This window comes from Dipodomys ordii, unplaced genomic scaffold, assembly GCF_000151885.1.
Source record: "Dipodomys ordii isolate 6190 unplaced genomic scaffold, Dord_2.0 Scaffold5, whole genome shotgun sequence".
Classification (NCBI taxonomy): domain Eukaryota; kingdom Metazoa; phylum Chordata; class Mammalia; order Rodentia; family Heteromyidae; genus Dipodomys; species Dipodomys ordii.
In genome coordinates, this window is record NW_012267221.1 from 36,673,510 (window position 1) to 36,698,031 (window position 24,522).

At 37.9% G+C, this 24,522-nt stretch overlaps 1 protein-coding gene across 1 annotated transcript in view; it reads left to right on the top strand.

Annotated features, from left to right (window-relative positions):
- Inpp1 (inositol polyphosphate-1-phosphatase) overlaps positions 1-23,536 on the top strand; it is a 25,621-nt gene extending 2,085 nt beyond the window's left edge. Inside the window, exons 2-6 of the mRNA XM_013027080.1 lie at positions 12,270-12,540; positions 15,470-15,530; positions 18,291-18,491; positions 20,728-20,902; positions 22,776-23,536. Coding sequence (XP_012882534.1) covers positions 12,337-12,540; positions 15,470-15,530; positions 18,291-18,491; positions 20,728-20,902; positions 22,776-23,334 — 1,200 coding nt within the window. The 5' untranslated portion in view covers positions 12,270-12,336 and the 3' untranslated portion in view covers positions 23,335-23,536. The remainder of the gene's footprint in view (positions 1-12,269; positions 12,541-15,469; positions 15,531-18,290; positions 18,492-20,727; positions 20,903-22,775) is intronic.
- The last annotated feature ends 986 nt before the right edge of the window (positions 23,537-24,522 follow it).

Genomic DNA, 24,522 nt, shown 5'->3' on the forward strand with positions numbered 1-24,522 from the left:
TCCTTCCTTCCTTCCTTTCTTTCTTTCTTTCTTTCTTTCTTTCTTTCTTTCTTTCTTTCTTTCTTTCTTTCTTTCTTTCTTTCTTTCTTTCTTCTTTCTGCCTGGGTGCTGCCCCTGAGCTCTTTAACTCAAGGCTAGTGCTCTACCACTTTGAGCCACAGCTCCACTTCCAGTTTTTGATGGTTAATTTTAGGTAAGAATCTCATGGACTTTCCTAGTAAGGCTGGCTTTGAACCTCAATCCATAGCTCGAGAGTAGCTAGGATTACAGGTGTGGGCCACTAATGCCCAGCCATTTAATTATTTGCTAGTGTAAAACTGAAAAAATTAAGTATGTTCCACATTGTTGTGCAATTATCACCACTTTCCATCTTTAGGATGTCATCGTCCCAAAATAAAACTCTATAGTTATTAAATAGTAACTCTCCAGCATCCTCTCCTCCTTGCCTGACAACTACTATTCTGCTCTTGGTCTCTATGTGTGCCACTATTATGGGCAGCTCACATATGTGGAATCCTATAGTGTGTGTCATTTGTCAGGCTAGCTTATATTATCTTAGCATTATATATTCAAGGTTGTTGTAGAATGTTTCAAATTTCCATTTCTTTTTTTAAAGGTTGAATAGTACTCAACCTCTTTTATATGAAAAGTTGATACAAAAAAAAAACAGGGTTGGGAAGGTGGCTCAGTGGTAGAGTGCTTGCCTTGCATGCACACGAGGCCCTGGGTTCGATTCCTCAGCACCTCATAAGCAGAAAAAGCTGGAAGTGGCACAGTGGCTCAAGTGGTAGAGCACTAGCCTTGAGGTATAGAGCTGAGGGACAACGCCCAGGCCCAGAGTTCAGGCCCCACAACTGGCACACACAAAAAAAAAAACACAAGAAATTTTGCACTAGAGGAGAGTATAGAGACATCCCATCCAACCTTGTCTTTCTTCTCTTCCTGTTTTGTGTTTACAAAAATGAGGATAACAAGTCCTTCAGAGCCTAAATCATATGGCTAAGGTTATGAACCTAATGGGTGAAGTGCCAAGACTCAGAGCTCAGTGATCTTGTGGTTGCCTATTCTATGGACTAACAGGGGCTTTTTCTATCACACACCTGAATGTCTATATAGACAATAAAAAGTGTTATGTGAGTTGGTATCTCTAGTAACTGTTGGGAGAGTTACGAATTTCCTTTAATGACCAAGAAGCATTGCTCTCAAAAAGAAATACTCAAAACAGACATTGGAATTTTAGTTAACAACAAGTAATATTCTACAAGAAAAGGTTCTTTCTATACAGCCTATACCTTCTTTATTCTGCCTTGAGTTATGCACTAAAATCATATTTTTCTAAATTTATATTTTTGAAAATATTTTCACAGAAATTACTTTTATTTTTATATAATATCCAGATTCTAATTTTATTTTGAAACTACCGTTCTAAACACATCTCTCAGAGTACAAATGTGCAATTAGAACACAGATAGTAGGAAGATATAAATGAATAGTTTCTATATGGAAAATGTTCCTAATGTAAAATGGGCTCTCTATTAGTTTAAAACTATTTCTAAAAGGATGGAATATTGAATTCTGGGACAATTTTGAAATGCCTGCTTTATGTAAGTGTTATACCACAGTGGAATTGTTATCATGTAGGTCACCTTATGGAGTTTCTTTTCCCACAAGCATTCCATTTTTGTTACAAAAGGTACTAAGAGTTGACCCAGCTGACTGAGGGATCTCAGCCATTCTAGTTGGCAGTAATCAACACGAGTCCTTGTTCTGGCTGGCAATAACCAAGAAAGGATAGAAAGAACTGAGTTACTTTTCTCCCTAGTGTTTCCTTACATTACTGGAGTAAAATCAATGGAAGCACCCTTTTTTCCAGCTCAAATCTAGTAAAATATAGTAATTTCAGGAGCAAAGTAAAAATGAATCTGTATTTTTAACATGTTCCAATTAAAACTGATTCCTAGTTACTTAGAATACACTGTGCTAGCATAGGCTCCCATTTACGAGCTAGCAGGACAGTAGGCTTCTTTGTGGCCTATTATTTCAAACAGCATCACTGAATGAAAACATGGGCTAATGTGAGCTCACAGTAACCTCAGCAGAACTAGGGTGAATAACATTAGCCAGCTTGTAAATGATGGGTATGTCACAACTACTTGAAGGTTAAGGATTAAGGGTAAGAAATGTTGGGGTTAAATGGAATAGAACTGAAGATACAGAAATGAACCTACAGACCTATAGCCACTTAATCTTTGATAAGGGAGCTAAAAACACAGAATGGAAGAAAGACAGCCTCTTCAGTAAATGGTGCTGGCAAACTTGGTTTAACACCTGTAGAAAACTAAAGCTAGATCCTTATATATAACCTTGCACAAGAATCAACTCCAAATGGATCAGATCTCAAAGTCAAAACAGATACCCTGAAAACATTACAGGAAGGAATAGAAGAAACTCTAGGGCTTCTTGGCACAGGCTGAAATTTTCTTAATGGAGACACAGAAACACAGCAAGTCAAAGAAAGGTTGGACAAATGAGATTGCATAAAACTGCAGAGTTTCTGCATGGCAAAGGGCATAGCTAACAAGATCAATAGAAAGCCCACAGACTGGGAGAAGATCTTCACTAGCCATACAATGGACAAGAGTCTTAGATCTAAAATATACTTAGAATTCAAAAAACAAAATCCCCCAACAACAAATCCTCAAAGAAACAACTACCCGATAAATAAGTGGGCTAAAGACTTAAAGAGAAACTTCTCTGAAGAGGAAATGAGAATGGCCAATAGACATGAAGAAATGTTCAACTTCTCTAGCCATAAAAGAAATGGAAATCAAAACAACATTGAGATTCCTCCTCACCCCAGTTTGAATGGCTATAATCAAGAAATCTAGTAACAACAGATGCTGGAGAGGATTGGCCAAAAGTGAACTCTACCGCATTGTTGGTGAGAGTTAAACTTGTTCAACCACTTTGGAAAGCAGTTTGGTGGTTCCTCAAAAGACTCCACATAGAGCCACCCAATGACCCAGAAATCCCACTTTGGGGCATTTACCCAAACAATCACAAACAAGGCTATACTAAAGCTACCAGTACAACTATGTTTATCGCAGCTTTATTTACCATAACTAAGATATGGAACCAACCCAGATGACCCTCCATAGATGAATGGATCAAGAAAATGTGGTATATACATATACAATGGAATTCTATACCTCCATCAGAAAGAATGACATTTCCCATTTGTTAGGAAATGGAAAGACTTGGAAAAAATTGTATTAAGTGAAGTAAGCCAGGCCCAAAGAAACATAGGTCCCATGGTTTCCCTTATTTGCAATAAGTAGCATAAGTCTACGACAAGCAGAAAAAATCAAAAGCTATGTAATGTTACCATATAAGATGATGTTAAATGAAATGAACTCCAAGTTGTTTTTCTTTCTTTCTATTGTTTTTTTTAACATATTTATAATGTATTCTGTGATTTTTTTGTTTCTTTGGTATGTTCCTCCCTCAGATATAACCCCTGTTTTCACTGTATTTGATGTCGGTGCCCTGCATCTTGTATATACATTTTTTTTCTAATTTGGGGAGGGGAAGGGAAATAACATAATGCTGAATCAAGGATACAGGTTGACCCATTGTAACAATGAGATATACAAGACACTATGTTGAAAACAAACTTTACAACTTGGGGGAGGAGTTGGTGCCGTGCAGAGGGAAGGGATGGTAGGGGAAAAGCAAAGGAGGAGGTAACAATGCTCAATAGGAAATGTACTCATGACCTTGCTCATGTAACTGTAACCCCTCTGTACAGTATTTTTACAATAACACACACACACACATAAAGAAATGTTGGGGTTAAATAGGTAGATTTTTATAACCCATACCTGACATTTTTGAACAAAACTAAATTAACTTACTATTTTGGGTGATTAAATTAGTCTTGTCAAGGATAGGTCACCCCTAAATGAGACACAGGATTCTGATTCAGTGTTCCAAAAATACAGCTCAGCAGCTAATCATCCAGATAGCTCTGCACTGTTTTCTATAAATGAAAACAGATATGCAGACTTTTGTATAAACAAATATGGGCCCCTGTGCCTAACAGCACCTGGCTAATTCTCATAAAATCCAAGTACATTAAACACAACCACAAGAATGAATTCTGTATTTACAAAGCTAAGAGGAAGTCATCAGCCAATATTTATCAAACACCTCTGCAGTATCTGTTCAAAGTCATGAGAAATAACACTGTTTAAATATTTTGCCAGACAGAACATAGACATGTAAACAAACTACATATGTGTTACAGTGATGGGTTGAATATTTGGCCTGTCTCTGTTCTCTGTCTCTGTTGGCTCAGGAGCCAACTATGTGGTACAATGCAGGAATGACTCACTTGGAGTAGCCAGCAGGTGAACTCATTCTCCCCTTCCACAGATACATTAAACACACAAAAATGCTCTTATTGAATGAGACATGCAAAAATGGAAATATTTCTCAGTGTATAGTTTAATGAGTTAACTCCAAGTCAAGCCACCTATGTAACTAGTCATCACTCAGACAGGGACAATTACCAGGCCACCCTCAGCTGGTATGCCATCAAAGCAGAGTTATTTCTCAGCCTCTGAGAAACCAAGTTTCTACACAGAAGCCCAGAAACTAAAGCAATCAGATCTGGCCTATATAAAGTTCCTTTATTCTGGGTTATGTGGAGAATCACAAGTAGTTCCCAGGCTTTGGATTTAATGAGCTAATAAATTTTCAGAAAAGGTTTCAGTGACCCTTATAATCTTGCCAACCTCTTAGATTCTCAAGGAAGGACATGTGACTTTGGTTTTTGTGCAGTTGTATTTAATAGTCATAGCTGGCACTTATTAGCCATGATGTACACGGCTCCATGTTCAATACCTTTCAAGAGATAACTTCACTTGATCAGATATCATTGCAAGGAATTACCTTCCTAGTATAATGAGGAGAGGCTCAGAGAGACTAATTGACCTGATGCCACATTACATAGTGACAGGAAATCCCAAATCTATTCTAAAGCATATGTCTAGTCAGGCTTATTGCTTATTATGTCTTAAATATGTATATAATTTCTTTCCCCCAGTATTAAGGATTGAACCCAGGGTGTTCACATGCATTTTATACTGAGCAACTCCTAATTCCAGATATTATTTTTAAGTCTAGATGTTCTAATGAGATGATAAAATGGCTAAAAATTAGAGTTTGGTCTTCATAGAGTGGTTTGGGTTTTCTTTTCCTGACCTGTTGAAGCTTTTTCAATATGAGGCTTGAATATTGCACAAAAACCAAAGAGACTAATTCTATCTCACATTGAGACACAATTTAATGCTAATCTATGAATATACATTTAATGTGAGATGGTGAGCTATGAAACTTGGTTTTGCTGAAATGAAAAGAGGTTGTTAAATAGGTTGTTACTAAGCAAGGCTCGTGAGGCAGCGATGCTGTGGGATCACTAATGATGCCACTATTAGAGTAGCCCCTAGCCTGAAAGTTTGCCTGACAGAACTTATTGGCCTGATAATTGGGGGGAAAACTCTGTCCTATTTTTACTGTTTGGCCCCCAAACAAATGACAAAGGGATGGATTGTGCTAGCATTTGCTGAGATCGCCAAGTCTTCTCTTTCAGAAGCATTATGAGCTGGATGGCATTTCTGCAACATTCAGATATTGAAGCCCTCATCTTCAGGACTTCTGAATGTTATAGTGCAACATCCATAGATTCAACTAACTGCAGATGAAAAATATTTGAAAAAAATCTGTACTAAACTTTTTTCTTGTCATTTGTTCTAAGCAAGACAGTATAACACTGTTATATCAGTAACACTAATGATTTAAAACATACAGAAGGCTGTACATCAGTGTCATGTGAATACCACAGCATTGGAACTAAGCCTCTAAGGATCTCAAGAGATGATTATTTGGGGAGAGGACTTTTAGTGGTTACATGAGGCTATATGGGTGTGTCCTTGTCCAGTCTTTCTGAAGTCCTCATAAAAAGAGGTAGAGACACCAGAGATGCATACCCACAGAGGGAAAGGGCAAGTGAGGACACAGAGGAGCCACCAGCCTCCAGAATGACGAGAAAGCAAGCCACTCTTAAACAACAAAGTAATAGAAATTAGATATTAGGCATTAAGTAGACCTTCTTGCTATCCTTTCCACCACTGTCACCAAAGACACACAGATGTCAAAAAATCAGGCACTGGTGACTCATGACTTTAATTCTAGCTGTTTGGCACACTAATATTGGGAGGATCATGGTTCAAGACCAACCAGGGCAGAAAATTTGTAAGGCACACTTATCACTTGAGAGAAGACCTGGCCTGATGACTTATTATCCTAACTACCACAGGAAGTTTACAATAGGGGGATTTCAGCCCAGGCTGAAAGTGAGACCCTATCTCAAAAATCAACCAGCTGTTGTGGTAGAGTACCTGCCTAGCAAGTGCGAAGCCCCAAGCTCAAGCCTCCATACTAACAAAAGAAAAGTGGAAATTTAAGCAATGTGAGAAAGTCTTCTGGACTTCCAATTCCCATCATATACCTAAAAGGATCTCGACTGCAATGAAACCCTATTCATGTAAACATTATAGAAAGCCTTCAGGAGTTCTACTTCCATTTGCTTCCACAGAAGAACTCACACTGGAGAGAACCCTAGGAGCACATGCAATGGGGGATAACCTTCAGACATTTCAGCTTGTATGAGCATGGAAGGACTCACAGTGGAGAATATTCCTATGAGTGTAAATCATTTGGTAAAGACCAGTCATTTTAGTGTAAAGTACATTAAAGATTAATATTTCATGGGAACTCTATGTTCTCCAATTCCTTTCAGAAGCATTGCAGACTCATTGGAAAGAAAGCCTACCTGAAGAATGTAGAGCAGCTTTTGCATACAACCATCCTAGAACAGGCTTAGTGGAGAGAAAGCCCACTGTAAGAGTAGGAAAGCTTCAGCACTGAAAGTTCAATTCAAGCTGTCAAAGGATTCCAACAGTAAAAAAAATTGACTGGAAAAGTCTTAAACACTGGATCAAAACCCTGTAAATAGGGGTATTTGAAAATTTTGGCAAATACTTCCAAAGTCGTGCAAACTGAATGTTTTGAAATCCTGTAAGCCTAAGAAATATGAATGGCCTGGTGCAGATTCTCACATGTGTAATTAAATGTATCCCAGAAGCCACAGTTGTAAAGAAATCAAATAAAAGTTACGTTCTGTGTGAGAGAGATATGGACAGAGAGGAGAGATGAGAGACCAAAAAAGGGGAGGAGGAGGACAGAAAAGATAGAGTATCAGAGAGAAAGATCTATTAGTGGACATAATGGGCAAAAATTTACTATCCAGCAGGGCACTAGGCAGTAAATCTGAGAATCAGCTGAGGAAAAAGTTTTTCTGAGGGCAAAAGAGAAATCAAGTGTCAGGATTAGCTAGTGACTTCAACTGGTGACAGGTACCAACTAAATGTGTTTACTTTTTGCTATACAGTATAATCCAAATGACGATATGCTTGTGATTATTATCCAATAACTATTTTCCTATACTTTAACAGTTGACATCCTCTCATATATATATGCATATATATTCACATATATGTAGATATACACAGTGAGATATAGATATATGTCTTTTCCTTGGCTAGAGTACTAATCAACAACCTGTGTTTCTGCTGCTTAGTTGAGTTAGTATCTTCTCCTGTTACCTCCCAGACATGTGGACAAATTGCTTAATTTTCTTTTACCTAAGATTCTTCACCTGTAAAGTGAAAATAGTTGTACCTACTTCCTAGTGGTGTATGAGCTAAGTTACACAGAATGCTTAGTAGATATCTGACATGTAGTAAGCACCTAGTAAAAGTTCGCTGCTGTTAACTGAACTGTGTCTCTTCTCATGAATAATAACAGATCCATTGGTTCCACTAAGATACCTGCCACAAGGTGCTAGTCACCCCTGAATTGTTAGTATATGTATAGAATAAATATCCTGGAGAAAAATAGGTATCAAATCTGAGTGCTTAGAGTCATCCAGAATGCTGAAAAAAAATACCGATTCCTAGGCTGTGTTCTCAGAGACTCTGATTCCATAAACAGGAGTACAGCCTGGGAATCTGTCAAGTTAGTAGGCACCTCACGTAGTTCTGTTACAGCTGGTTCTCAGGATACTCTTTAATAATACTAATCAAATACCTAGCAGGTACAAGGCTCTGAGTTCAAATCCTGGCAGGCAGGAAGGAAGAAAGAAAGAAAGAAGGAAAGAAAGAGAAAGAAGGAAAGAAAGAAGGAAAGAAAGAGGAAGGAAGGAAGAGAAAGAAAGGAAGGAAGGAAAGAAAGAACAAAAGAAAGGAAGGAAGGAAAGAAGGAAAGGAAAGAAAGGAAGGAAAGAAAGGAAAGAAGGGAAGGAAGGAAGGAAGGAAGGAAATAAGGGAAGGAAAAACTGTAGCAAGGGATATAAATTATGGTAAATGTTATAACTTTCTAACCATAGCATGATTTGTGTTTCAAAGTAACTTTGGCCTTTCTTTGCGCATTAGTAAATGGTTGCAGAACCATATCAATAAGGTTCCACCAAGTTATCTGCCATTAGGTGTCAGCTAACCTGAAATGAGGGCCATAGTAACAATGAATGTGAATAATAGGAGTGAATTGACTTTAAAAATCATCTGAAAAGTAATTTCCATGTAAAATTGGAGAAATCTTGTATTAGATAATGGTCCCCAATTTCTCCACAGATGATTTATCTCAACTATTCCAGGTAAGAGTGACTGTTTCAGAGCTCCCTTCTTACCTGAAAGAGCTGAGTTGGGGATGGATGGAGAGAGATAAAACAGCTTATTAGTGGTGTGGCTTGTTCACCCAGAAAATGGTAGGTCAGCTATGCAAAGTAATTAGGAAGTTGCTTTTCCTGGAACTCCTGGGCTCAAGCAATTCTGTCTCAGCCTTTGCAGTAGCTGGAAGAACAAGCATACAATACTGTGCCAGCAACAAGGCCGTGGAGGGTTATTGTTTGTTTGTTTGTTTGTTTGTTTAGAAAGCTAGAGATCTGGAGGAAAGGAAATAGCTGTATAAGTGCTGGTTGGGGGCTGGGAAGTTGGCTCAGTGAATGAGGCCCTGGGTTTGATTCCTCAGTACCACATAAGCAGAAAAAGCCGGAAGTGGTAGCTGTGGCTCAAGTGATAGGGTGCTAGCCTTGAGCTGAAGAGCTGAGGGACAGCGCCCAGGCCCAGAGTTCAAGACCTATGATCCCCCCCCCCAAAAAAAAACCATGCTGGTTGGTTAGGAGTGCTGGAGAAAGTGTAATCTCAACTGGGCAGTTCTGCATGGAGATTGGCAAAACAGACAATGATTCCTAAGGCCAGAGCGAAGAATGACTAAGTTTGAACTTTGGAACTGAAAACTTATTGTATTATGAATTCTAAAATTTGTATACCTGTCAACTATATGTGTTCTCTATGGCTCATTGGTCACGTTGCTATGCTTGCTAAGCAACAACTGCTGGGCGGAGGGGAGGATGGAGTGGGAGCGGGGGAGGAAAGAGAATGGTCCTCTATGAGAAAATAAAAGGCCTGGGTCCAAAGAAGAGAAATTCAGCTGGGCACCAAGCTTGTACCTGTAATCTAGCTACTAAGGAAGCCGAGATCTGAGGATTGAAGTTCAACGACAGCTGGAACAGAAAAGTCTACCAGAATCTTAGCTGTAACCAGTGCCATAAGTCTTGAGGAAAACAAAAACAAAACAAAAAAACAGAGAAACCCCACTCCTGATTCCTGATAGCTGCTTGGTGCAGAAGCCAGGAGTTATTTATTCATCAGTGTGGTTGGTACAAAACTTCTTTTCAGAAAATAATAGATTTTAATGAAGTTCAGTCAACTAGACAATATTGATATTGTCTAGTTTGATATTTTTCTTGATCATAATCAAAGTGAGTTCCTTAACATCTTTAACAGTGTCTAGGTGTTATTGGTTTGTTTATTCCCCTCTTCATTTAAATAATTACAGAACATTTACTAAGAAATCAAAATGATGGTTATTGAATTTGTAGTCTTGAGGCACATGTGTCATGGAGTATGTATGAATTTTTGTGTGATTGATACATAATTGTAGCAAGTATATGTTACATGTGCTATAAATTACAACTCGTAGGTCCAAGAGTCATAGCTTTTATTGATACAATTATGTTTTTTAATATAGGTTCAAATCAAACCAAAGTGAGTCAAGATAATTTATTCTTGAAAGATAAGACATTGACACAGGCAGGTATTTTGTTTAAATCTTATCTGCAACATCTCTACTACCTGAAGGTTTTTGCCATAGTTGTATTTTGTTTGGACACTTGCCTTGAAGAGTTAAGAAATTCCTGTAGCTTCATACATAATTGTTCTAAGATGATTTTAAATGGCATTTCTTACTATAAAAGTACTATATATTGACTGTTGAATATTTGAAAATTATTTTTAAGTCCAATTATGCTATCCACAATTCCATTACTTAGTGATAACTACTATTGAAACACACTGTCTTCTCTATCTTTCTCCCTATGTCTTTCTCTTTCTGTCTCTCTTCTCTGAATAAACATAAATTGATTACATGCTGCTATACTATACGTAGCCATAGCTCAGTTTCTTACTTAATATTATAACATTCACATATTTTTCTTATCATTAAATATTCTCCCCAAACCACAAATTTACTGACTACATAATGGTCTTCCTTTTCTTGTTTCCATTTCTTGTTCATTTCATTAAATATTTTTATATGATCACATGCACATAGCTACTGAGCCTTTGCATAGTTTCTTTACTAATGTTTAAAATTAATTTTGCTACTATAATTTTAATCCACCTTGTGCGGAAATGTCTTAACTTCGCTCTCTTACTGTGTCATTATCTTCGTACTTGTACTTCTACAGCCCGTTCAGGAAACTTCTTTTTTGAAAGAAACTAGTGTGATTATAAAGAGCCCAAATAACTGTGTATGACTGATCCTGAGCCCTGCCAGTTAATCTTGTGCAACCCTGATGGAGTTACTTCACCTCCCTGAGCTGCAGTTTCCTTAACTGTAAAACAGGACAGATAATCCTCACAGTAATTCTTATCATGAGAAAAGAATTAATCAAGTTTTCAAGTTTTATTTGCTATCCCAGAGTGAGAAGTATTTCTGTCCTATTTGCAAGATAGGCCTGATAGATAGATCAAGGTATGAATGATAGATGACACTCTTTAAAATAATCTTCTTTTTGAATTTGCATACATTTTAGTGATATGAGAAGATTTCATCGTGATAATTCTATACCAGCATACAGTGTATTTGCAAAAGGTCACCCCACCTGTATATTCCCTTTTCTCATCCTCCTTCCCCCTTGTTTCAGTGTTTGGTGGGCTTTATTATATCTAGATAGATAGATATAGTGCACTTTAATCCTCTTTACCCCTCAGAATCCTGTCCTTTCTCTCTTCTGCTGATTTCCCCCAGATAATCCCCCTTTTAAAAATTCAAATTCCATCATCATCATCATCACCACCACCACCATTTGTGTGACATTCCTAGAAGCCAAAACTTTCCAATTCCCAACATGTTGCTTCATTTTATTTGAACTTTCAAAAAGATCTCACAGATAGAAGTGTTTTAGTGGCAAAAGGGGAAGTTGGCTGGGAGCTGGCATGTGCTCTAGCCCAGGAATGGCCTCCATGCCTGGCGAGACTAAGAGTGCTTGCTGCCCTATCTTAGTATTTGCGGAGTTGCTCTGGTACTTCTCCCTCTGCCCCTGGTAAAAGAGAGGCTACAAAGCCAACACTTTCAGTCTAGAGTCATTGTAAGAATCTGGCTTTGTCCATCTGTCTAGGAATCTGTAAATCTAGACTCTCATTCAAAGATTTGTCTTTCTGTCCCTCAGCTCTCCAGCTCAAGGCTAGGGCTCTACCACTTAAGCCACAGCGCCACTTCCGGCTTTTTTTCTGCTTATGTGGTGCTAAGGAATCAAATCCAGGGCCTCATGCATGCGAGGCAAGCACTCTCCCACTGAGCCAACCTCCCAGCCCACCATTATTGTTTTTTAAGATGTTTAAAAATAAGTTTCAAAATTCAGATTCTACTTACATTCTGCCATTCTGAGGCTGTGACTATAGCAACCATAGAGCAGGTGCAGCCAAGCTGACCAGGTTATGCCCAGATGAGCTGCTGTGGCTTGAGAGTCGCCCTGACATCACGCTCTGAACTGCTTTCTGTTTCACATTCTTGTACTTTTCCAGCTGACAGCCCAAGGAGAGTGGGCGCCACTTCCAGCAGCTGCCACTGAGTAGCAAGCAAGGTTCAGAGATGTCGGAGATCCTCCGAGAGCTGCTGTGTGTGTCTGAGAAAGCTGCCAACATTGCCCGGGCATGCAGGCAGCAGGAAGCTCTCTTCCAGCTACTTATTGAGGAAAAGAAAGATGGAGAAAAGAACAAGAAGTTCACAGTTGACTTTAAGACTCTGGCTGATGTACTGGTTCAGGAAGTTATAAAACAGAATATGGAGAACAAGGTAAGAAGGTCACAGTCAAGGTAACTAAAACATTTACCACTGTAGTTCTTTCTCTCATAGCATAGCATGCTTTTACTCTCCTTCTGAATAGGACGAGCCCTGGGAGTCAGGTAAATACCTCCTCTTCCTTATTTTGATTGTAATTGTAATTACAATTGTTCATTGCAGAGAATTATAAAAAACAAAGTAGGAATCACACATAATTTGCACACCTACAGATAAGCATTCTTTATAGAACCTTTCATTTGTTGGAGTTTCCTCTTAGGAAGCAGTACATTTTCTAGAACACTGGTGAAATGAAAGATTCTCCTGATGCTACTACTAGATAAAACCACAGTTATGTTTCATTCAGTGTTCTGATAACGTCTTTCTGTGTGTGTATGTGTCACAGAGAGAGAGAGAGAGAGTCATATAATTTATTTCCACAGAAACAAGGGCACACTGTTTTGTGACCTTTTTAAAAACTTTAATAGAGTATCTAAGTCTCATCTTTTTCCAGTCCTGGGGCTTGAATTCAGGACCTGAGTGCTGTTCCTGATCTCCTGGGGACTTTCTGCTCAGGCTGGCTTTGAACCACAATCCTCAGATCGCAGCTTCCTGAGATTACAGACTTGAGCCATTGCACCCAGCTCAGATAATAGATTTTTTTTTCCTGTCAGTCATGGGGCTTGAACTCAGGGCCTGGGTGCTATCCCAGAGCTTTTTTTCCCTCAAGAGTAGTGCTCAGCCACTTTGAGCCACGGTGCCACTTTTGGTTTTCTGGTAGTTAATTGGAAATAAAAGTCTCACAGACTTTGCTGCCTGGGCTGGCTATGAACCATGATCCTCAGCTCTCAGCCTCCTGAGTAGCTAAGATTACAGGCATGCACCATCAGGGCTTAAGTCTCAGCATTTGAATTTAATCCTTTGTCTAATGTTTGCCTTGATTATTAGCTTGTAAGTAGATATTCTACTAGTGAAACATCATCAAAATTAATTCTAAGAATGTTGAGCTAACTGGAGAAAATAGTATTCAAAAGTAGATGTAGCAGTAGTGGTAATAATAAATGTTTACCATGTAGTATACACTATTGTAAGACTTTAATCATATTATTTAACCCTTATAACAGTTTTATAAGGTAAGGAATTGTTATAAGGGTTAACAGTAGTCATAAGGTAAGAATTATTGTTCCATATGTAATAGATGGTAAAGTGAAGGCCCAGAGAGCTTAAATAACTTGCCTAAGATTACACAACAAACAAATATCAGGACAAGTTTCTGATCCAGGCAAACTTCTCAAGTCTAATTGCTTCTCAGTATTATATTGTCTTTTATGTGATAAAATGTCCTATTTTTTAAAGATGGGAGGCTAGAAGTTTATGGCAAAAGCATTACAAAATACTGAAATTTTCTACGGAGTTCTTAAGCTTTCAGGAGCCACTTTGTAGAATTTAAGTGAAATCTTGACTAAAGGGAGAGGAGAATAAAATGGCTCAGGAAATGTTTGCATTCTATTTATTTTCATGTGCTATAATATGTAGTGCCAATAAACTACTAAGGCAACTGTTCCTATTTTTTGTTGAGATACTGAGTAAAAGGATAGTTGAGCAACTGGATTAGATATATATTGACATTAATTTTTATGCATTAGTATTTGTCTCAAAACATTATAACAAGTTTAGGTAAGTGGTCATTCATGAAAGTGAATGCTTTAATTGATGACCAACTAAACATTATCTACTTGAGCTGTCTAATGACCTTCTATGCTATGGTGTTCAAAACAAGTCTTTAAGCAGGCTTTGAAACTGAGTTTTAACCTTCAAGGAGTGGGCTGATTGCCAGCTTCTGTTGGTTTGTTCTCTTTTACAAAAGGCAGAGGGAAAAAATAGTTATATATAAAGCCACTATTAAGGCTTTTGACCATCTCCAGATAACTGAGCTAAAGTATTTCATGATTTCTGGCTTTTATTCTCTGAGAGCATCACACATACAGTAATTAAAAACTAAAACCTGTGCCTCCTTCTAAGATGATGGTTGCCTGTTTCGGCTTTTGTTGTTTGTTTAAGATTAACTAATACACTATTTAGAAAATAATTCAAGCTGGATACCTGTGGCTCAGCCTGTAATTCAGGAGACTGAGATCTGAGGATTGCAGTTTGAAGCCAGACTAGGTAGGAAACTCCATGAGACTCGTATCTCTAGTTAATGGCAGAAAAAGCCAGAAGTGGTGTTGTGGCTCAAAGTGGTAGAATGCTAGACTTGAACAAAAGAAGCCCAGGGTCAGCACCCAGGCCCAGAGTTCAAGCCCCAGGACTGGGGGGAAAAAATCAACACTTGAGAAAAATATAATTACTACTGAGGACCAGAAGCATAATGAATCTGAGAAATTCCTTATATAGAGACGAGAGAGAAGATTCTTACTCAACTCCATTTATTCAGTCACATTGATGAATTAATTATTTCTTCCATCTCACCTTTCTAACTTCAAAGCTAATGGTATGTGTGGAAACCTATCTGAAAATTAAGACAAAATGTAATGTTATCCTCTTATTCTCTTCTACCCAGTCTCAAGTATAAGTGGGTTTTGATCAATAATATTTACTTAACTTACTAGAGTGATTTTTAAAGAGCAATGGTAAAACTATCTCCTTTGCAAATATTCTAGTTCTATGGCCCTGTTTAGAAGGTTGACAGGACATAAAGAAATCAGAGCTTTACCATGATTTGGACTTTATCGAGGGGATTAGAAGTTGGGAACTACTTGAAGATTAAGCACTAAATCAAGATAATTTTTTGTATTGACTTGCTTTCTAGAATTATAATTTTCTGAGTTTCAACTCTAATTGTATTACTTAATTGGAAATGTAAAATACAAATCTGTTCAAATTTAACGTTGTGGGATAGTTGTTATAGTTTTGGTTTTTTAAAATCATATTCTGAATCATTCAGTTTCCAGGCTTGGGGAAAAGGATTTTTGGAGAAGAATCCAATGAGTTTACTAATGATTTGGGTAAGTATGAGAAGTTTAATGTGTCTTTGTAACCTAATTATCAATGATATTCTAATCTCCAACTTACACCATGAAATAAATGGATGTTTGGAAGGCTTTCAGTGCAAATAACGTAATATATTGGAGTTTTAAGCTTCATTTGTGCTTTACCTCAGAAGAGTTGTTAGCATTTAAGTTGAAGAGATGGCTCTTAGCCAGTCCACATACCATTTTAAATACAAACCTGTACAACCATTTATAAGATAACATTTGGGAAAATGTCATGATCTTTTGGGAATGTAATGGAAGTTATTGTATGTCTTTCTAAGATGAATCTGTGTGCATCTACACAATTTTCCAGGCAATTTTAGGCCCTAGATTTATGCCAATTTGTGGGTGCCTTGTAGTCCCTATGGACGTGGCTATAAATGTGGAGGAGTTGTGGTGTTGAAAATACTGTGTCATCTAGAGCCAATCACCTCATTACTTCTGTGGATCTCAGAACCTATACTTGAACCAACTGAAAACTTCCTTTCAGTACCAAGGTTTCTGTGTGATATGGAGTATCAGTGTGTTACTCAGGCTGCTTTTTAAGTCTTAGGCTTGTTATCCTCCCACCCCATCCCCCAGAATAACTGAGATACAGGTATGCACATCATTATGACCTTATATCAGGTTTCTAGTCTGCTTAAGTTGGTTTCCTGTTGATATCCATATTCTCTGATATTTTAGGGGAACATATCACAATTTCTGTTTGTCTTTCTTCCAGACAAATAATTTATATTAATTGGGGAGGGGGATATTTATATATAGTGGTATAAAACTTATAACAGTGGGCCTTAAGCACCAATCATGTGACAAAGATCACATTTACAAGAATAACTAATTTCTAGATTAGCTCTGAGGTGTTTTTGGTTTTTTTTTTTTTTTTTGTCAGTCATGGGCTTGAACTCTGAGCCTGAGTGCTGTCCCTCAGCTCTTCAGCTCAAGGCTAGTGCTCTACCACTTGAGCTACAATGCCATTTCCAGTTTTCTCGTGGTTTATTGGAGATAAGAATTTCACGGACTTTCTTGCTTGGGCTGGCTTTGAACCGTGATCCTCAGATCTCAGCCTCCTGAGTAGCTAGGATTACAGGCGTGAGCCACCGGTGCCCGGCTTATCTCTGAGCTTTTAAGTCTCTTTCACAGGCTACATATTAAGATGGACTTCGTTCTATGACACTTGTGAAGAAGAGAATCTGATTTAAACTTCACAAGGTTAAAAATAACTCCTGTGATTAACTCACAAGAAATTCTCATTTAAAACCCTCTGTTTGACTGCTTCACCAATGGATATTTTAATACTTCATTATCTGGAAATATATGGGCAAAAAGGCATCCCACATCCATTTTCCTGTTATTGAAAGTGTAGAGAAAAGAAAAGGCAAATGGAAGAGACCATGTTTGATTATGTAAGGGCAGACTGAACAAAGTCATGAGCAGGAGTTTGGAGATAGGAACTCACTAGCCAATTTTAAGCAAAGGAGTGATAATGTATGATGAATTCTTTGTACAATCCCATGACTTTAAGTAAGCCCAAAGCAGTACTCTATATGTGCAGTTATTAACATTATGCTTCCCCAACTTTAACATTTTACTTTTGTTTGAATTCAGCTTACACAAATTGAAGTGACTATTTCTTACTGGTTCATAGTATCCCTGTATCTGGGGATGTAACTCTGTGACAGAGTGCTTACCTAGCATATGTGAAGCCCTGAATTTGACACCCCATGCACACGCCATAAACAGAAAAAATCTAGTGTGATTATAGTAATGGCTTCATACTGTGCTTCATAAACTTTACTGATCAAACCATCATCTAAGGATCTTGTTATAAGTCAGTTGGTCAGAGTGGGGCCAAGCCTGAGGTTCTAAATTTCTAACAAACTCCCAACTGCATATGCTGCCAGTCCCTGGAACTGACAGGCTGGGAACATAGGTCTAAGTATCTAAAAGGCCCCAAATTACCATGGTTTCTTAGTTTTTAGAGTACCTAACCGTCCATTGCTGTCACTTCTTGTTAATGTCGATTTGTCTATATTTACCAGCCTCTTCTCTGCCATCTATTGGAGGTTGAGAGCCAAATGAACTGAGCATTCTGAGACACATGTTTAAAGTGATGGCAAAACACCTGGACTTGGTAACTGTTTTCATTTGGAGAAGCAGCTTTGCTCACATCCTGCTTCCAGAAGAAGGCTGTTTCTATGTGTATCATGTTGAGTCACACAGTTTTCTTACATTTAAAAAATATTACTGAACATGCATAATTTTTAGTGAAAAGTTGTATCTTGGATGAAGGTAGAAGCACTTTAGTGTGTTGATAAAAAGCCCTGTTTTCAAGAACATACTCAGACATGGACAGGATGACCAATGTACAGTGAAAATCAAAAAGCAAAAATGAATACAAGATTTAGGATGTTTGTAATTGGTCTCTGGGTTCCCTTAAATTATATACAAAGTTAAGTCCATCTAGCCTTTTTTTGGAGTGGATGTGGGGGGAAGCAGGTATTTGATTCCTAGAACTGGCCTTCTCTATTGTGATTCCATGAGACCACCAAACATCGGTGGCCTTGTGAAGCTTCCCCCGTGATGCTGGCAGTCAGCCAGCTTTAGAAACCACTGGTAAGGAAATATTGCCTTCAACTAACATAAGTACATGCCTTTTATGGATTCCTCCTCCCTCCTGGTCTTTTTCCACTGCAATTCCTGAAATATAATGGTTTTATTTTGTCTTTACTCTAGGGGAAACAATTACTGTGGAACTTTGTTCAACAGAATTAGAAACAGCAACACTTCTTTGCAAAGTCCTTAATGGCAACAAGTTGGCATCTGAAGCACTAGCCAAGGTTGTTCATCAGGATGTTGCCTTTAAAGATCCAATACTAGATTCCATAGACATCAACATTCCACAGGACATTTTGGGAATTTGGGTGGATCCCATAGGTAAGTACACGGTAATAAGTTGGCTCTGTTTGCTTTTTGCTTATGTGTTCATGTTCACAATCTTTTGTAGGGGAGCCTTAAAAATTAAAAATTATGGACTATAGAAATATAGGTAGGAAAATGGCTGTTAGAGACCAGCTAAGGCAAAAGCATGAGACCCTGAAAAATTAAAAGCAAAGGACCATGGACAGAGCTAAAGGGATAAACAGTTGTCCTGCAATTTGTAGCCCCAATTTCAATCCTAGTACCATAAAAACAAAGATAAATGAAGGGTTGAGATGTAAGATGTATCTTTATAGACATGTGTACATACACATACATGTTACAGCTATGTGTGTATAAGCATCCACATAAATAAACAACTCATCTATAGAAGATTTCAGGGACAAATAAATAAGAATATGAAGTGATAGCATTAAGGACCAATTGATATGCCACTTACAGAGCAGTCAGCTCCAACTGATTGTTTACTGCCATATAGTCACAGACAATATCTTCAGGGTTTTGTTTTAAAGATGATAAAATCCAGGTTTTTAAATGAGAGCTCTCGGTTTTTAACTACAGGCTAGTAACTTGACCAAACAGCCAATGTCCAAAAACAAAATGCAAAAATGCAAAATGCGGCTGAATGTGTCTCATGAGCAGTTTGTGAGGCTATGTAAAACTTACTAATATTTTTTCTTATTGTGACAGAGCCATAAACAATAGCTCATTGCTTAAAAAGGTAGACGTTGTCCTCAATGATGCTGTTAATATAACAATATTGGTATTCATTCAAAGAAATATGTACTTCTTTTTTTTCTTTCCTACTTCCCTGGCATATTTCACCTAACAGCTGAGCCACTCATTGTACTGAGCCTGCAAACTCTTCTACCCTTCCCTTCCAAGCAAAAGCACATAAACACAATGTTATGGAAATGGGTTTAGCCTTAAGGGAATTTCCTAACACTCAACTAATAGATTATATATGGATATTTAAGAATCTGTCCCAAATTCTTTTATCACTTCAAGATAAGTTGGTCTCTGTTATGATTTCTGAGGGACAGGAAGCTCTTGCTTCCAGATTCCATCTGGAATTGATTCTGTTATTTCAATCTCTAGATTCTTGCCAAAGAGGTGCATCCTTAACTGGTTGTTGGCGGTCAGCTGCTGGCATCTTTATTTCTTAATGGGAAAGGTCTTTAGCCTCTTTAACAGGAACACCAATAGTTTCTTCCTTTTTATGCCAATTTCATTTTCTTGTAACTTGAGGAACCAAAGTATTATGATGGAAATAGAGAATTGTACCTAGCAGATTTCTCAAAGGAGGCTTCACCATCTCACATTTTACTAGTTTTCTGATGAGTAACAGTTCTAAAATAATCCCAATGGTTATACTGAGTTGTTAGCTTCAAAATGCTCTTGATATGTGGTAAATATGTCAATGTTATAAAAGTGTTATATGTGAGGTAGTATGCTAGGTGCCACATAATTATAGCCATATCATCTCCCTTTAGGAGTTCTTAAACAAGTTGAGTGTAGTGATACACATCTGTAGTACCAGCACTCTAGAAGTTGAGATAGTAAGATCAAGAGTTTGAGGTCAGCCAGGGTTACACAAAAGCTAAAGAGTTCTTAGGAAAATGAAACATAAGCAACTTAAGATTGAAAATGCCAATAAAATACCAATTCAATACAGTGGACATACAAGGCAAACTCTGATTGGTTACCAAATTCATAGAAAGAAGTTAGATAGGACAGTTTCTACAGTAAACTATCCTTGTTCATCCACCTTTACTACATGTGGTTTTGACTACGCACATTTTTTTAAAAAAATACTTTTAGAAATTTCAAAAACAAAAAATTTTAATATCTGTGCACTATTTTGCAGCTCAGTTGATGCAGACAAGCTCTCAGTCCCATATTGTCCTCCGCTGTGTTTCATTGTATAATCTAAGTGTGTTTTTTTGCCCCCTGAAAAGCAAGTGGTTAAAAGCAAGGGCAAAGTTAATATAGTTAATTTAAGTGATAACGTGAAGATTTTAGATTGTTGAAAGTTGGCATATCTTCACTGTCATTATGAGAAAAATGAATCAAGCATCCTCAGTACATTACTGAACTCAGCGCTTGGAGTTTTTCCTTAATGGTGGTCTCCTTGGAAATATATACCTGCAGAAACCCGGGGATGTGTTCACTATTATCTTCTGACGGCGAATACCTCTTCCATGAAACCTAACACATCTACTTCACCTTTCAGATTCAACTTATCAATATATTAAAGGTGCTGCTGATATAAAGTCCAACCATGGAATTTTTCCCAGTGGACTTCAGTGTGTTACCATTTTAATTGGTGCCTATAACTTACAAACGGGTGTGCCGTTGATGGGAGTCATCAATCAACCCTTTGTGTCACAAGACCTAAATACTCACAGGTAAAATACAAACATTTCTGATATATGATGGCCTTTTCTTTTTAGGATTTGTGGCCTCAGCTTTTCTTTTGTCAGGATTGTCACCATTGTTGGAATCATTGGGCTATTCCCACAAAAAGGCTGTGGTGAAGTTGTTTTCTGTCCTGGATTTGGCAAGTTTTTATTTAGGGCCAACTGCATGTTGGTAGAAATTTTAAAAGAAACTATGTTTGAAGAAACCATGGATATATAAATATGTGATATAGCAAATTTTGTTCCCTGTTTCCAGAGTACACTTAAACCCAAATGAATAGAATGGTGTTAATACTGGCCCTAAATATATTTTAAAGATAGCTGTAATCACTGTAGTGTTAAATTTTTGTACAACTTTAAAAGAAACTCAGAACAAAATGTGTTTTATCCTATAAAAGGATTGATAGGTATTGATAGGTAGGGCTAGGATTGAAACCTGAGGACCTCTTCTTATAAGCACTGTCGGTATCACTTCCGATTCTGCCCTCTGCCTTCCTGCCTGCATGGAGGATGGCCACAGTTCAGCTGTCACATTCGTGGCTCATGGTGAGGGGTGACTCCAGGGAAAAGCAGAGTCCGAGTAAAAACAGCACCTTCAGTTGTTTTTTTTTATTAAAATAGGTCATAGTTCTCTATTTATATGGGTCTAGATATTGTATTGAACTTTGGGTTGCTTCAGGTGAGAATAGTTTTTCTTATTAGTCATAAATTCATTATATTGCTCCTCTATCCCTACTTATTTTCAAATAAAAAATGTATTTTAATTATTTTTAAAGAATCATTTAAGCCAAGCATGGTGGTGCTTGCCTATAATCACAGCACTAGTGTGACATAGGCAGAAAGGTGCATGAGTTCAAGACTAGACTGGGCACATAGCCAGACTCTGTCTCAATTTTTAAAGAAAGTCATTCATAAATTAAAAACATTGAGATAGTACATGGACATACTCATGGCCTAGTCTCTGGAGTGAGACTTCCAGAATGTGAGTGCAGCCTCTATCACTTATGAGCTGGGTGTGCCCAATCAAGTGTTTACTTTCTCTAAGCTTTTTTCCTCATTCCTGTACATAGAACAATTTACCCAACATAGAGGAAAAGTTCAACATTGAAGAATGAAAGATATTATTGTGCTGTTGAAAGTAATAACATTATGAGTCAATCTTGTTTAGTGTTAGAAGCAAAATTGGATCTAGTGAATAAGAAAAAAAGAAGGATGATCAAATGATGACAAACTTTTGAGAAGTATGAGAAGCCAGGCCTGATGGCACAAGTCTGGAATACCAGTTAGTCAGGAGGTAGAGATGGCACGCTCTCAAGTTTGAGACCATTCTGTGCAAAATGAGGGAGAATTTGACAAAAATAATTTTTTAAATAAATAAACAAATAAGGCCAGGGCCCTTAGGATATAGCCCTTGAGTACTTGGGTTCAATCCTTAATCCTGCAAGTATTTTAAGAGATTTGAGGATTGATTTACCTATTCATCTTTTCCCCTTATAAAACTTAAATGCCAAAAGCATCTATTTTGCAATGTTTCCGGAGGCCAGAAGTCCCATAAAAATTTTAGTGTTGCCCTCTATTGACAAGATAATCACAGTAACACTGGAGGAATTTCTCTCTGCAACAGCACAGCTGTTTGCATATAGGAACTCTTCAAAATTAAAATTCATCTGTGTGTCAAAATGGAAAGTTATCTACTTGTTAACTACTTCTAGGAATAGAGACATTACAATTCATTATGGTTATGATGAATTGTGTGTGTGTGTGTGTGTGTGTGTGTGTGTGCTTTATTAAGCTTGAAAGCAGCTGCATAAATAAAAAGCAAATGTGACAATCAATTCACTGGTGGAAATATTTTTTGCAGCTGGAAAGGACAATGCTACTGGGGCCTTTCTTACCTGGGGACCAACATCCATTCCCTTCAGCTCACCCTCTCAAAAAGAAATGGCACGGAAGCGCAGACAGCCAAGGCCAGCTCGGAGGGAGAATCCATCCAGCCTTTCTCAGCAGTCATTAGTACAAGTGAGAAGGAGACCATCAAAGCCGCACTGTCACGTGTATGCGGAGATGGCATATTCCGGGCGGCGGGGGCCGGCTACAAAAGCCTCTGTGTCGTCCAAGGCCTTGTTGACATTTACATCTTTTCAGAAGACACGACATTCAAGTGGGACTCTTGTGCAGCTCACGCCATCCTGAGGGCCATGGGTGGGGGAATCGTGGACATGAAAGAATGCCTGGAAAGAAATCCAGAAACAGGGCCGGAGTTGCCACAGTTGCTGTACCACGTGGAAAATGAAGGTGCTGTTGGGGTTGATCGCTGGGCCAACAAGGGAGGACTCATCGCCTACAGATCCAGGGAGCGGCTGGAGAGCTTCCTGAGCCTGCTTGTCCAAAACCTCATGCTTTTGGAAACACAGACGTAGAAAGGTTGTGACTTCAGTGCACAGTGTAACCCAGACTTAACCTGAACCTCATTATCTCGATGTTTGAAGACAGTTTTGTCCTATTGATGGTTGACATTCTTATTCCTCTTTTGAGGAGAGCTTTTCATTATGTGTAAGTGATGTTAATTTCGGCTTATTAATGACATTCATATAGCAATTAAATTGCTATATGATATTCTTACAGTGAATATTGAGTTGCTAATGTGGCTTGAAACACATCAATAAAATATTGAATGGGGGGGAGGGAAGTGCTGGTTAATTAGAAAAACTACTCAGAACATCTATGGTAAGAGCATTGCCCCTGAAATAAATGAAATATTAGATTTCAAGATTTCTCTTGAATTTTGTTTTCTGTTTTAGTAAAGGGCAGCACATTTCAAAGTTTAATTTTACAGAATTAATTTTACCAAGTTCATGTAATTTCGAGAATATTCTTGTTTTTTTTTTCTTTTCTTTTTTCAGGAAAGCCTGGAGCTCTCTGGGTTCTTTCTGAATTCACAGAGGCAGGAAGGGAGCTAGAGATACAGGAGATGTGGAAGAAAGGTTGGGAAGGGAAAGAATACCATGCACATGCTCAAAAAAACACACTCTTGATTCCTGGAGATAAAGGCAGAAGGGGGTGGAGTAAAAGGTTATAATTTTACCTAGTTACTTCACCAGAAAAATCAGAGGTAGGATTTTGTTATCTACAATCCTTGTGTGTAATATCCCAGACTGAATATTCTCTGCAATGTATAACACAGATCACAGACACCTTTAATATTCTCCTGTAACCCCTCTGACATGCACCCTAAGGGCTGATGGACATTTCCACAGCACCCTCTATTCTACAATTATAAATGAAAGAAGCATTTTTCTTCTAGTCTTCATTTTTAAAATGTAACGGACAAATAAGATTTGTTTTTATGTTGTTCAGCATTGATGTTTTGAATTCTGTATGCATTTTGGAATGACTAGCAAACTAAAATGCATTATCTCAGCATATATTTTATAGTAAGAATACTTAAAATCTCTGAATTTTCAAGTATTCAGTGCATTGTTATTTATTGTTGGCAGGTTGTAATACACATCCTATCCAGTTGAAATTTTATATCCTTTTACCAGTATCTCTCCTAACCCAAAAGTCTCTCTCTACACTCAATGGTGGTTTCTATGGAACACCATTCT